Source organism: Capra hircus, chromosome 18 (genome assembly GCF_001704415.2).
Source record: "Capra hircus breed San Clemente chromosome 18, ASM170441v1, whole genome shotgun sequence".
Classification (NCBI taxonomy): Eukaryota; Metazoa; Chordata; class Mammalia; order Artiodactyla; family Bovidae; genus Capra; species Capra hircus.
The window spans coordinates 25258266-25273588 of record NC_030825.1 but is presented as its reverse complement, the minus strand read 5'-3'; the positions used below and the strand labels follow the sequence as shown (position 1 = coordinate 25273588).

The 15323-nt window shown below is 51.5% G+C and overlaps 1 protein-coding gene and 1 non-coding gene across 3 annotated transcripts in view; one reads left to right on the top strand and one right to left on the bottom strand.

Moving 5' to 3' along the window:
* SLC6A2 (solute carrier family 6 member 2) overlaps positions 1–14347 on the bottom strand; it is a 42324-nt gene extending 27977 nt beyond the window's left edge. Inside the window, exons 1-4 of one of the 2 annotated variants that reach the window (XM_018062000.1) lie at positions 14320–14347; positions 13503–13821; positions 2557–2688; positions 1313–1550 (exon numbers count right to left, since the gene is read on the bottom strand). In XM_018062000.1, coding sequence (XP_017917489.1) covers positions 1313–1550; positions 2557–2688; positions 13503–13770 — 638 coding nt within the window. In that variant the 5' untranslated portion in view covers positions 13771–13821; positions 14320–14347. Of the gene's footprint in view, positions 1–1312; positions 1551–2556; positions 2689–13502; positions 14027–14319 lie in introns of those variants that run through there. The other variant, XM_005691988.3, reaches the window with a different exon arrangement.
* On the top strand, positions 7645–7717 carry TRNAG-CCC. Its single transcript has one exon. It is a non-coding gene; the product is annotated as a tRNA-Gly (tRNA).

Sequence of the window (15323 nt, the reverse complement as noted above, 5' to 3'; positions counted from 1 at the left end):
AGAATCGCTGTGCAATGAAGGGGACTTGGGTTCAATCCCTGGTCAGGTACTCAGGCACTGATTGCCATGGATCAACTAAACCCACATGCCACAACTAGAGAATCCACCCGCCGCGACAAAAGGTCCTGCATGACGCAACTAAGACTTGATACAGACAAATAAACAAATTTTTTAAAATGTAAATGAATGAAAATTAAATAAAATTAAAAATTCAACTTCTCCGTCACACTAGCCACATCTCAACTATTCACTGACCACATGTGGCATGTGGCTACTGCACTGGGCCATGCAAACACAGGACATTTCTATCATCGTGGGACATTTCCATTCTCCTGGGCAGCACTGCTCCAGACCAGGAGTCAACAAGACACACCCCTGAAACTTGGCTGTGACCCATTGAGTGACGCCTGTGAGCTACAGATGGTTTCTATCTTTTTAAAGGGTAAAATTAAATAAAGAATATGCAAGACAGGTGTGTGGCCTGCAAGGCCCAGAATGTAATCTTTTACTGGAAAGTTTTCTAACCACTACTCCAGACCATGCGTCCCTTGAGAGAGAGGTTCGAGTGGTATCTACCTGTCCTGCCCCACACCTTGTGCCAGCGACTTTCTGCTTATCTGCTAACACTTGTGCAGGGATTGCTGAAATGGGGCTCACCCCCATCCCCTGAGGGATAAAGACAATACATGCTACATTCTGAAGGGACCACCACGCAAACTTTCAAAATTAGATGGCTGACAAGTTGACTGTCATCAACCTCAAGGACTTCAAAGGATGGAGTAGAGGTTGAAAGGGTTCAAGGAAGCAACAAAATAAATAATGATGGTTATGGGTTAAACCACAGAATAAAATAAACTCCAATGAGCTCATACAGACAGAAATGAGTAAATGAATGAATGGATAAATAAGGGGAAAGGGACAACTTTTCCCTTCAATTAATCTAGAGGGAATGATGAGACTAGAAATCACTGTGGACCAACACTATAACAATAATTCTCATTTGTGGGACTTCCCTGGTGGTCCAGTGGCTAAGACTCTGAGCTCCTGGTGCAAAGGGCCCAGGTTCGATTCCTGGTCATGGAACTAGTTCCCACATGCCACAACTAAGAGTTTGCATGCCGCAACTAAGTATCCTGTGTATCTAGCCAATGTCAGGCCTGTGGTGGCTGCTGAGCACACATTACAAGGACTGACGTGGCCCCTTCCTCTCCAGTGGTTTCCTTTAGTGTTTGACTCAGGTTCTACCCAGTACAGGTCCTGATGTGAACAGTACAGGTCCCCATGTGAACAGGACGAGGGGTCAAGGACTTACTCATAAAACTCTGCTGCAGGTGTGAACTTGTACTTGGAGTACTTGGTGTGGTTGCCCAGCACGGAGCTGTTGAGGAGCTTGGGGTCTGTGCAGTTGGGGCTGTTCCAGGCGTGGCCGCAGTCGGTCCAGGGCAGGTTTGGGGTGAAGGAAGAGAAGAGGTAGTAGAGGGACCAGGCGATAATGACATTGTAGTAGAAGCCAACGTAGAGGGCGATGAGGATCACAGCGTAGCCAACTCCTGGGTGGGGGGCACAGCGGGTCAGGCAGGGGCTTCCCTAGGCCCACTCTCCCTCCCAGAGCCACGTCTCCGGGGAAGCTGGCTCCAACCATTGCACTACCCACCCCTATGCCTGTGTTTTTTCTGTAGCAGACCGTCAGAGCCTAAATCCCCCAGGCAGAAGAATGCAGTGGGGGGAGGGGGGTGGGAGATAGTTAGGGAGTTTGGGATCGACATGTACACACTGCTATATTTAAAATGGATAACCAACAAGGTCCTACTGTACCATGGAACTCTGCTCAATGTTATTGGTAGCCTGGATGACAGGGGAGTTTGGAGGAGAATGGATACGTGTATATGTATGGCTGAGCCCCTTCACTGTCCACCTGAAACTATCACTACATTATTAACTGGCTATACTCCAGGATAAAACAAATGGTTTTAAAAAATTCCCCAGGCACCCACCATCCCTTTGCCTGAGGGCTCTCTCTTGCCACTGGAGCCCCTTCTGTCCACTCATCAGGCAGGACAGAAAGGCCAGGATTTTACTGCTCCCAGGGAGCAGCCAGGCCAGGTGTTGGAGTACAAGTATCCCAGCTCCCTTGCCCCTTGGGTAGGACAACACTGAGACACGATGACATTCTCTCCCAGTGGAATGAAGCCCCTGGCCCAGGGTGGAAAGGTGCATGATTGATTTATTATATCTGCCATGGGAGCAAGAGGGAGAGAGTAGCATTCTGGGTACCTCTGACACTTCCATGAGTATTTCCCAGACAGGAAAACAGACTCCCTCTGGTCACTCAGCTGCACAGCCTGGACTGGAACCCAGATTTCCAGACTTTCTAGGCTACAGCTATTCCTGACATCTCCAAAGTGCTCCATGTAACTTTGAATGGTGGATGCGCTTGACCTCACCAATACTTATAAATTCCACAAGAGAGCTGGTCTACCAAGGATCCCACCTTTGGGGTAGATTCTCCAGGGACACACGGAAGTCTTTTAGAACAACCTCTGACTCCTTCTTTACCTTTGAAGAATGGGCAGATCTTCCACACTGTGGCTGCCCCTTCCCGGTTGTACTGGCCCAGAGCCAGCTCCATGTAGAAGAGGGGCATCCCAGCGATGATGAGGAACAGGGTGTACGGGATCAGGAAGGCACCTGGGGGACATGGAGGCAGAGCATGAGCCCCAAGACCCTGTCCAGCTTTGGGCCTGCCCCTCAGAGTGTGTGGATCAATGTCCGTCAGAGTTGTAAGGGTCGTCATTCATCTGTCACCTGGCCATTTCTCAAGGGGTGTCTTGTGGTAGGAACACCAGGGCAATTAAACAAATAATCATAATATAATGAAAGTTATAGCACTAGTCACAATCATAATCATGAGGTTCTGTGGTCAAATTAGTAAAATCTGGTTCATCAAATCTAAATAGCAGACTTCCCTGGTGGCCCAGTGGCTAAGACTGTGCTCCCAAGGCAGGGGAGTCAGGTTTGATCCCTGGTCCGGGAATTAGACCCCACATGCCACAACTAAGATCCAGTGTGGGCAAATAAATAATAAAATTAAAATAAATAAATATGTTTTAAAAGCTAAATAGCCTTGTTCCTTGCAGAATTCTCCATGCCTCTGATACATAAGCACATGTTGTGACAGGCTATGAGGAAGATCAGCTACAGTCCTTACCAAACTGATTTCAACACAGAATCCTTTCTTTCATGAATCACCACTCTGGGGAATGCCAATCACCCCAAACCCTTCCTTTTATAGGTAAGGAAATTGAGAGCAGAGAGGGAGAGATATGTAACTAGTGCCCAAAGTTACATATAATTGAGTGGGATATTTTTTGTTTATTATTTTTTTTATTTATTTGGCTGCACTAGGACTTAGTTGCAGAATGTGGGATCTAGTTCCCTGACCAGGGATTGAACCCAGGCCACCTGCATTGGGAGCTCAGAGTCTTAGCCACCATTTAAGGTCACCTGGGACTTTCCCAAATACGACCTCACTGGATTGTCCGCAGTCTCACTTCACTTCACAGACATAATAAAAGAGGGTCATTATTTGTGCCCCTGAGCCACCCCCACCCCACACCCTGGGGGCAACTGAAGGCAGCGAAGTCCACTTGGTTTTGTTTGCATGGCTGCTAAGTGACAGAAACAGGATTCACAGTTCATGTCTTCCAACCCATCAGGCTTACTCTCTTACTGGCAGCTGAAGGTAAACAAACACTGGAGCAAAGAGGCCAGAGGCTCCAGTCTCTGACCAGGAGATGCCCATCCAGAACGCTGCTGAAACTAGAGGGAGCCCTTGGCAAGATGGGCAGCAACAAATCCCTGGGAGAATTCCTGGTAGAATGAGACAAGCCTGAGCTCCAGAGAAAGTTCTCAGTATGTCTGGTAGCCTGGGGTGAGCTTAACAGGTTCTGACGCCGTGAGGTGACTCATGGGATAGATACCACGTCAGCCGAGACTGCAAGCGTGATCAAAGCAAAATGCCAGCTTCTTGGCCTGGGTGCAGCTGGAGGTGGCCAGGCCAGACCACGCTCCTCCCGCCATTGGCCTTTGGCTGAGATGCCGTAACCTTGGAAACCAAACAATCTCTGACCTGCCCACAGTAAGAAAGTGCAGAAACTGGGAAATATTCAATGATGATAATATTAGGAAGATAATATTCCCAGCTGTGTTCCAGGCACTGTGCTCCACGCAATATCTCATTCCATCCTCACAACAACCTTAAAAGTATTACTACCTCCAATTTATGGACATGGAAACTGGGCCTCCAGGTGAGCAGAGAATCCTGGCAAAGTTGTGTACTCCCAGGGTTAAACTCACCCAGCTACTCAGACTGTCAATCTTCACTTTCTTCCCAGGGCTTCTCCTCAGGAGGCCCAGGGCTCGTAGGGACAAAGCATGAAATTCTGGCCCCAGTGCTCTGAGACCCAGCCCTTTTGTAGCAGGAGATGGACCAGTAGGGTGGGCAGTAGGGAAGAAACCACTGGAAAATGAGGACCTCCTGTGTATCCAGCAGAGCACTGGGCACTGGACCGCTGTCATCTCATTTACCCTGCCCAGAAACTGTCTTGGGTAGCAACTCCTATACCCATTTTTCAGAGGAGGAAATTGAAGCTTAGAGAAATTAAGTGACTTATATAAGTTCACTCAATTGGTCAATGATAGATCTGGGATTTGGACCCTTGTCTGCCTGGCTCCAGAACTCCAGAGCCATTCCCAAAATATTCTGCCAATTTCAGACTGTCTCAGCCAAGATGTAGGACATGAGTCTGAATAAAGTCTCAACAGAGGACGTTCTGAAACTGGGACTCTGGGGGCCAGGTGATCCACCTGGTCTATTGGCCATGTTCAACATTTCAGCCCCTGCTCCAGGCTGGATTTTTTCTTCCTTTTTTTTTTTTCTAATGGGCCATTTTAAAGTCTTTAGATTGAATTTGTTACAATATTGCTTCTGTTTTAAGTTTTGGTTTTTTGGCTGCAAGGCATGTGATATCTTAGTTCCTCTCCTCCGGGATCAGGGATCCCTGATGAGGGGGACTAGGGATTGAACCCGCACTCCTACATTGGAAGGCGAAGTCTTAACCGCTGGACGCCAGGAAAGTCCCAAGGCTTAGACTTCTTTGAAATGGCCACATGCCAACCTTTCCCTTCCCCTCTTCATTTCTTACTTTCAATCTCTACTCTTCTCTTTCCCCACACAGAGAGGGCTAGTCTGGCTTCAGAATGCACATCTGTCCACATGGCCAACAGCAATGTTCATGATGCTGACAGAGGTCAGGGGGGTGGTGGTGATGATGGAGTTGGTAAAAGTAACAGGTACCATTTATTAAGCTTCCATTATATGCCAAGCCACATACTAAGTTTTTGAATAATTATTCCTTTAAAACCATCCCTGAGAGAGAATTACCGCCCATCCCATGTAAAAGATGAGGAAACCAAGACTTAGAAAGGTCAAGTTGTTTGTCCGAACCAGTAAGTAGGAGCTTGGCTCCACATCGGGATCTGTCTGCATCCCCCTTGTGGCCACCTGCCATTGCCCATGGGGCCTGGAGCCAAAGTAAGGGAAACAGACGTATTAGAGTGTTAACAGGCCTGAAGACTGAAGTCAGTGGCCCAAGGAATGAAAGGAAAGAAAAAAGCCAGGAGTCACGCCTCAGATCTTGGCAGCGTGACTTGCTCCTGGCGACTGGATGCTCTTTTCTACAGGCAGAGGAAAGAAGAGCATCATCAGCCAATTCACCAGGCATCTCACATTGGCCAGTTTTCTCAACTCTAAGCCTCTGGGCGGCACTGCCAACAGGTAGGTAAATTGCCCAGTTTGAGATTCATCTCCTCTTATGCTGGCTGGGAGGCCCAGTGGAGGGACAAGAAGAAAAATGATGGGTCTGCACAAGTCCAGGACTCTTCCAAGTGCATTTGATGTGGGCCAGCCGAAGCTTCAGCTGGCAACAGACCAGAAACACTCAAGAATGACGAAATGGCTGAGTATGAATGAAAACCAGAAAGCTGTCCAGTGGCCAGTATCTTATCCTAATAGAAGACATCAACTGGTGAGCTGGTCTAAGCCTCCTTGCCCAAAGATCTGGAGGAAGCCAGGGCAGAGCTGAAGATTCAGAAAGTGATTTATCAGGGGTGCCTAAAGATCAGCAGAAGATGCTTCTCCTAGAAACAGCCCTGCAGCAGCTCCTGGGACACTGAGACTGATTGCACACTTCGTAGAAGGTGCTGCTCTATAAGGCCCCAAATTGCCACCTTCCCATGGCCCTGCCTCATCTCCCTGTGTGGTGGTGCCAACTGCATCCAGCCTGACACAGGGCTGCAGAGCTGAGAACCTAGGAGGCCACAAGCCCAGAATCCTGGCTCTGGCTGTGCATGTTCTGGGCTGACAGGCGCAGAGCTGGAGAAACAGAGGCAGAGTGTACTTCCGAAGGATCTCAGCTCCTGGTAGTCTCCACCATTCACACACATATACACATGCACACAAAGACTTCTGCACATCAACACACTCACATGAACACAGGAGCAAAAGACTGTCAACTGCAAAAGGGACTCCAACCAGTGGCCTTTGGTAAGAAAAGTATCTGTCTGACACAAACTGCCTGACACCCCATCATTAGAGAGGAACCCTACTGGTCAGAGTGGGGTTCTGGAATTCTCTGTGGAAATGCAAAATCCTCAGAAAGGGAAGCCAGTGGTCACTCAGTTTAGAGTGGGGTGTGCTGGAGCAAACCCCGGGTGGGTGAGGAGGACCCCAGGACAAGGGATCCAGCAAAACGTGGGAGGGGACTTAGTAAGACATGGCATGGCCCAGGCCTGGTGGGGAATCAGGAGGAGGTGGAGGGACTGTGATCAAGGAGCGGCTGCAGGAGGGAGAGGAGAGTCCCTTGAGACCTTGCTGGACCAGTTTCCCAGTCTGTGAAGGGCAGGATTCCTAGCTGGCCACATCCTGATACATTAAGATATGAAAACCAGACAGAACTGTTCACCTGGTACATGAAGCTCAGCTTATAGGTTGTCACTGCCCATGGCTTTCACCAGAATTCCCAGAAAAGCTTAGTCAGTGCCTAGGGCAGCAGATTTGTCCCCGTTCCCCAAATACCCCAAGGGTATAGACAGCAGGGAGAAAGAGAAGGTAAGATTTCAGTAGGAGACATAGCTTCAGCATGTAGCAGGCCCACTCGACTGGCAGGGCCCAGGATAAGAGCACACATGGAGATCTACCTTACAATGTCTACATATTAAAGATGACAACTCAGGCCACAGCTGTTACACATGTGCCTTCATCCTACCTTGACGACTAGAGCTTCAGCGTGGTTCTATTCATTATAAAGTTCAGTTCTGGAACCCTCGGTTCCTGGAGAATTTGTGCTGGAATGTGGAGGCATGAGGGGGGCCCACATCCTGATTCCTCCCCACCCCAGCTCCATCCAGAGATGTGTGGGGCCTTTTGCACATTCATGTGGATTCTTGTGCCCACAAGTCTAAGCTCTGTCCACAGCCTCTGCAGACAGCGGGCCCTTGGCTTCCCCTTGGCCTGGAGCTGCACACGCCTGTAACCCAGTCCAGGCTAGGGTAGAAGGATCCAGGTAAGGGGACCATGCAGAGATTTCCCTGGTGGTCCAGTGGCTAAGACTCTGTACTCCCAATGCAGGGGGCCCGAGTTCGATCCCTGGCCAGGGAACCAGATCCCACATACTGCAACTAAGAGTTCACATGCTGCAATTAAAGGTCCTGCGGGCCTCACCTCTTTACTCCATCCCCTGCCCTTTACTGAGACTAGCCAGCAGCATCCATATACCTCTCTATGGAAGCCTCTGCTGTTCTGTGAGGGGATTCTACAGAATGATCCACAAAATGACCAGAACTGACTTTTCTTGGCTCCACAATCTCTCACTATACCCTGTACTACCTCATCTTCACTTTGGGTCCTTCCAGCTGACCAGCCTTAGCTCTGAGTGCAGGACAGTCCTAGTGAGGAAGAATGCTCACTCCCCTGTAGATTAAACTCCAGTTCTCTAAGGAGGTCAGTGGGGGTGAAATTCAGGGAGACTGGAGCTAGGCTACCCCTCCCCTCCGTGACAATTCTCCCCTGGCTATCAACTTTGCAGGATCTGACTTTATTCTTCCTAATGAAGCTTCTTGAAGATTTTGGTTTCTCATCTCCTCCATCTTGGTCTCTTTGAGAGGAAGCAATTATAGGCTGCTTGGAATGGTCCGAACCATATTAGAGAAGAAAATATAACCTACGAAGAACAGAGTGGAACCTCCCCTTCCTGATTTGGGAGCTAATACTACCTCAATAACAGAATATAAAATGACATTAACTTGTAGAATATCTATAATAGACTCTGAACTCCCTAAAGGGACAGACTGCCTTTTGTTCGTCTCTATATTCCTGGCACAGGATGGGCACTTAGTAAACGGGTTTTTTGTTGTTGTTGTTAAATAAATGGATCCCAGCAGTGACTCACACAGAGGCTACAGCTAATGCAAGCCCCGGGGCCTTTCTCCACTTGGGCTATGGCCTCATCCTTACTTAGGCAATTGGGTTTGGGACTGCAGGGCAGGATGTAACACTTATCCTTGTGAAACCCCATCTTGTTGCAAATGGTCTCTCTAGATCTTTTTAGCTAGCTCAGAGCAATGGGCCAATCATGCTGGTAATGTCAGATCATGGTCTCAGCTCCAGCCCCTGATGAACAGCCTCATTCCCACAAACTTCTTAGCTGGAGGGCTACACCAACTGGCAGCTCATGTGCATCTGAGCTGAATCACCAGCGTCAGGCTTGGGAAGTCCAGGATGTAGATGGCCCCCTGCAGCCAGGCCCAATGTGAGACCACTGAGTTTGCAAACTCCTGCCCTTTGTACCTGCCACCACTTCTTCCTTGGCTTTAAGAACCCCAGATATTTTGACCAAGAGGATTCCCAAAGGTCTGTGGGTACCTGAGAACCTCAGCTCACTTGAGGAAAGAAGGGAAACCTATTTGGGACCCAGAACTACATATCTCATGGGACCCCATATAGGAATGTTCATCCCCATTTTTCAGGTAGGGAAACAACAATAGGATAAGGTTGGGTGGTTAGAAATTCCAGGCCTGGGGCTTCCCTGGTTGTCCAGTGCTTAAGAATCTGCCTGCCAATGTAGGGGACATGGGTTCGATCCCTGGTCCAGGAAGATCCCACATGCTGGGCAACAACTAAGCTTGTGCTCCATAACTACTGAGCCCTCGCTCTAGAGCAATAACAAAGGCCCAGCCCAGCCAAAAATAAGGAAATAAAGTAAAAAGAAATCCCAGGTCCAAGCATGATTCCTTTCCAGTCTTACAGCCCTTCTAACTTCCTCTTAGAGCCAAGTCTGCACCCTCCAAAATCAGGACCCTTTCCTACTCCTGGATCTAGGCTGGGTCTAGCAGTTCCAGATCCAGGAACCATCAGTAACAACTTCAGCTACTGAGCCCCTACTATGTGCCAGACACTGTTTTGAGTCCTTTGCTTGTATTGTCTCTAACATCACATCACCCTATGGGAAGATGCAATCACCCCCCCCCCTTTTCTGCACAAGGAAACCGAGGTCCAGAAGTGACTTGTCCAAGGCCACATTTCCAGGAAATGTCAGGTTCAGAGTCGAGCTCAGGTCTGTCGGAACCTAAAGGACATCTCTCTGACAGCTCAGAGCCATCGGCTGGCCACGTCTCAAGCTGTCATTTACAAAAGATAATTCACAGTGGTCTCTTCTCTGGCAGGGAGGCAGACACGAGGGCCCAATTGATCTGCCCACTCCTCCCTGGGGACCAGCAGGGCCAGGTGCAAGACCACAGGAGTGGAGGACCTTGGAAAGAGCCTCACTGGCACTGCCTCCATGTTCAAGAAGGTTCTGAACAAAGCCTTGGAACTCCTGAGAGGGGCTTTCCTGGCCAGAAGCCACCTGTACCCATGCATCTCAGCAGTTAGCTTATGGGAAGATGTTCAGACAGGCTGATCTTTCTCAGTAATTCATTCAAAAAAAATATTAGCCAGAGGCCTAAACTATTGGTACCTTTATATTTCAAAACATCCTCCAGTCTGGGCCAGCGTGAACAGCTGGACTTGGAAGTCACCATGTTAATACTGGCACCAGGAGAGCACACAGCTTGTTAAGTAACAGGGCGCGTGAGTCCTGGCTTGGGGGCAGCGCTGATCCAGGCCTTGGAGAGGGACGGATCTCAGGGGTCACCCAAGATCACCAACAGCTTCAGTGGGGCACCTGAGCTCAGAGTGGGGGGACTTGAGCTCAGAGAGGGTGACAGAGATGGGATTCGAACTTGGGTCTTTTGACTGCATCCAGAATCACAGGTTATCACCTACCAACCTGCTTGCCCATCTCTGGGGCTGATTTTTAATCACTGGATGAGAACTGACCCACAAGGAGCAGCCAGGAGGTCTCAGCAGAGACAGTGCCCAGAAGAGGCCTGCTGAGAATTCCCTGGAGGGGTGAGGAGTAAGTTAGAACAGGAGCTGCCTCAGACTCTGATATACGAGGCTGCCCTGCTCCACTGTGCTCCATGGACATTCTAGCCAGAAATGGAAATTCACTTGTGTAAGTTTCCCCGGCCCGGAGCCTGGCAGTCAAGGTCTCCATAGCCTGGCCCCAACTTGCCTCTCCACCCTTATCTCTCCCGGTTTACCCTTCAACCAGTCTGTACTCCTAATCTCAGAGATGATCCCACCTACATTCTCACACAACTAGAATTCCTCCTCCATTTCCTGACGCTTGTGTGTGCACCACCCGTCTGTGCTCCAACCACAGCCCACCTCCTCGGAGTCTTTCCTAAGCAGCCCTTCCCCAGGCTCATCCATCTCACACATCATCCTAAAGATGTGAATAAGAAGTGGCAGCTACCTTTACTAAGGCCATACTTCACGTCAGGCCCTCCGGGGGCATTATCACCTTGAGTCCTCACGATGACCCTCTGAGTTGAACATTTGTCAGACGGGGAAACCAAGGCTTGGAGAGTTGCCCAGTGTTACACAGCTAGAAGCTGGAACCCAGGACCCACATCCAGGGCTCCCAGTCACTAGGTGCCACCCCCACCCCCACCAGCACAGGCTTCCTCACTTTGTTAGTTCCTGCTGGCAGGGGTAGGGATTCCAGGGTAGGCATTAGGTCTCTGAGGGCCTGGACCATTTGATTCATTTACTCATTAGTTTGTCGGGCATCTTCTACTACATCCCCTGGATCTAGCCCTTATCTTGGGCATTAGAAATACAGGCATGGGGACTTCCCTGGTGGTCTGGTGGCTGACTCTGTGCTCCCAGTGCAGGGGACCTGGGTTCGATCCCTGGTCAGGGAACTAGGGATATGCTGCAACTAAGACCGGTGCAGCCAAATAAACAAAACTCAACCATAAGAACTTCCCTGGTGGTTCAGTGGTGAAGACTCCACCTTCCAACGCAGGGGCCCCAGATTTGATCCCTGGTCGAGGAACTAGATCCCACATGCCACAACTCAGGGTTCGCATGCTGCAACTAAGACCCTAGGCAACCAAATAAAGAAAAAGTAATGTGACTAATATAATAAACAGAAAAAAAAAGAAATATAGGCATGGAAAGCCACAGTCTCCCCTCTCAATGTGCCCTAGTCTGTTTGGAAGACAGACCCACAAAGAGACAAATGACCAAACAACCCAGAATGGGTGATGGGCAGGGCTAGCAATTCCAGCAGAGGGAGCGTCTGGCCAACTTTGCCCCAAAATTGGAACGTGTGACAAATGTGCTGTGTCTTGTGCCCTGCATACAGCAGGAAGTCTCAGTTGGTGGCGATGGCCAAGGGAGCACACAGTGTCAGTGAAAACACCAGAATATCCTTCTCACTGACATGTCCAGTTGGCCATCTGGGGTGCTTTTAGTTTCAACAAACACTTAAAAAAGAGAATGACGTGTAGCAGCAGGACAGTGAAGCCCTTAGGTGACCAGAGCGCCTGGCAGGCAGAAGTGGCAGTTAATACATCTAGGTGACCCCTGCAGAGCCTAGCACTGTGCCTCATGCCAAGAGGAACCCAATAAATACTGCTGATTAATGACAGAACCTTCCTCTGTCTGGGGTCATGCAGCCTCGGACGGTCATGGAGGACATGCTAGACAGAGTGTCCTAGGTTCTCTCAGCCTGTCCTTCATTCCTCATCTCCCTGTCAGCTAAAAAATGACAGAGAATCTGTATTTCCTCCCTCCTTGAGTCTGAAGGGCCAGAATGCTTAAACCTGATCAGAAACCCATGAGAAGCTGCAGCAGCCCAGTAAGGAAAAGTTTCACCTCTGGATCATCTGTTTCCCATTCCTCACCCAAAACAAGCATCCAGAGTACACACTGAAGCAAACAGCAGGGGCCCAGACCCCATGGGACAAGGTCATGGGCTTTCCCTCCAACTCCAAACCCTTACCCTGCCTCCCCCTGGAGTCCTGAATCAGAGCCCCTGCCAGGCAGATGGCCCAGTGGGTAGAAAAATGTTTCGGCTCCGGTTGGCCCCCTCTTTTGCCGACTTCTTCCTCTAGGTCATTTTCCAAGGCTTGCTCCAGGGTACCCCTGAGCTCATCCCAGCAAACAGGGGAGGTCTGGGGCAGTTTCGGCAAAAGCTGTCAGGAAGGAGCTAGGGCTAGGCCCCAGTATCCTGCACGCTGAGCTGTTTTCCCCAGGACTCTGCTCCCTGAGTGGGCTGTAGTTGATAACTAGGCTCTCACCCCAGGGCAGGCAGTATTAGGTCACCTGGCAAAGGAAGAGGGAGAGAGCCTGACTGCTGGAGTGACGTTTCCTCCAGGCTCTTCTCCCACTCTACCCTGCAATGTGGCCAGGACCCCAGGAGGTAGAGGCTTCTTCCTAATCACCCAAGCCTCTTGCCCCAAGGATTAGGTCAGTTCTTGGCAGTGGCTGACACAACCCACCTAGGCTATGCTCTCTGGCCCCTCTAGCCAAAGGACCACCAACCTGAGCAGTGGAGTTCTCTCTGCCACTAGCTTCTCTTTCCGTGTCTTTGATCCAAGGGTTTGTGTCCCCAAGAATTCAGGGCCTCCCAAGTACCGTCAGGGAACCCAAGTCCTTTACTCAGAGCGCCGGAGTGGAGTTAGGATTACCGTGTGCGCCTGGTTGTCACATTCTGTGCACTTTCGGCGCCGCGTCAGAAGCTCTCCAGATCTCTACCTCCCTTCCTGCAGACCATCAAAAGGTTCGAGCTCCTCACCCAACTTGGTGCCCTGGTCTGTCCTTCTACGCATGCGCTCATCACTGTCCAAGTTCATGCCAAGGTCATGCCTCGATTTCCCTCTTCCAAAGGGGACTCCTTTTCCCGTGAGCCCTGTTTGGTCTCTTCCTGCGCCCTGGACTTGCCCGTCTGTCTCCTAATCTCCTCCCGTGGGTATCCCCAGCTCCTCTCCCGGCCCCCGTCGCAAGCAGGTAGCTTCCCAAGTCAAAACCCCCAGCCCGTCAGGGGGCTCACCGCCTCCGTTCTTGTAGCAGAGATAGGGGAATCGCCACACGTTGGCCAGGTCTACGGCGAAGCCGACCACTGACAGCAGGAAGTCGATCTTCTTGCCCCAGGTCTCTCGGGTTTGATCATCGCCGTCGCGGGACGCCAGGAGGCACTGGACGCCGTTGCGCTCTTTCACCACCAAGACTTCTTTGCGCTTCCGCGGGGGCTGCTCCGACCCCGGGCCCGCCCCGCCGTTCTCCGGCTGCACCTGCGGGTTCATCCGCGCCAGAAGCATGGGTGCGGCTGGTGAGAGGAGCGTCAGGAATACTGGGAGTACGCAGAGGCTCTGCTGGGATCAAAGGAAACGATGTGATCACTGGGCCATTCCACCCTGCCTGCGGCCTCCCGGGAGCGCTGGGATACTGTGGTTGGCACGCGCTGAGCGGGCGCAGGGTGCCCAGAAAAGGCGCACGTCTGTTGGAAAAAAGCAGAGGTAGTGGCGCGCCCGACTGGGACGGAGCTTATAAGTGGAGACCGCCCCTGCAGCCCTCGGGATCTTTCTTGGGACCCCGAGCGCTTCCCTCATTCGCCCGCTCCCTCTTGCCCCCAAAAGGCGAGGTTTGGACACGCCCAGGCAGAGGTTTCCCGGGGCGGTGACTTGACCCGGTGCAGCTGGCTGCCCCCTACCCTCAGCTCGGGTCTGCGCCACGTCCAACAGCACCAGAAGCCTTCCCGGACACTTATTACCTCTGCCCTTCAAACTCGCTGGCACCCTAGCTCTGCGCATCCCAGCCTGGGCCTCCTTGGCACACCTAGTCCGGTCCCGCGCGCAGGGCGCACTCACGTGTCCGGCAGCAAAGGGATCCCGGGTGCCGTGCGCCCTGCCTGCCCGCCCGGGACCCGCCTCGCCTCGCCAGGCTGTGGGGCGAGGGCTGGGGTTGGGGCTGGGGCTGGAGCTGGGGCTGGGGCTGGGATCCGCCGCGTGGCGCTCGGGCGCGGCCGGAGGAGCGCTGAAAGCGCGGGGCTGCCGGCGGGGCGCGGGTCTGCTGGTTCTGACCGTGCTGGGCGGGGGCCGGGCTGGTAATGTAGCCTGCGCCCCAGGTAACGCGCCGATTGCATTAACCCAGCGCCGGGCCCGCTCTGTCTGGAGCCTGTTAGCGCTAATGGAGACTGACAGCGCGGCCGGGGATGGGCAGGGGCGGGGGCGCGGCGCGGGCTCGGCGGACTGCAAGAGCCCCGCTCCCGGCGACTCGCCGGACCCGGGCGCCCACTACCTTCCCAGCACGCATTAGGACACCAGACTCAGCTCCTGGGGGCAATAGGCTCTGACCTACGACTGTAGGAAGAGAGCGAGACTCTCAGAACTAAGATCTGAGTTTGAGAGGGAACAGGGAGAAAACTGGGGAGTGCAGTGGCGGTTCAGTATCAGTTCTGTCATCCGCTGCAGGTCACGTACGCTACCTGGCCAGAGTTTTTTCATCAACAAGATGGGAATGTTCTGTTCAGTGCCTAGGAAGGCACACTGAGGGCTGGTGGGCCATCGGGTGGGTTTTGTTTAGCTTGTTCGGATTGAAAAGTCACAACGGGGCGCTTACTCCTACATCTGTTTGTTACCGGCTTGCTAGCAAGTCATTTGAGGTTCTGACCCCTATTACATGAGGCTTAGAATTGCTATTCATTCACTTATTTACCTATTCGTGTACCACTTTGCTCACGTGTTCCTACATATGCCTGTTAAGTGCCAGACACTGTTCTAGGCTCTTGAGATACATTAGTGGACAACTCTGTCAAATATCCATGATATGGGACTTCCCTGGCGATCCAGTTGTTAAGACTGCACTGCAGGGG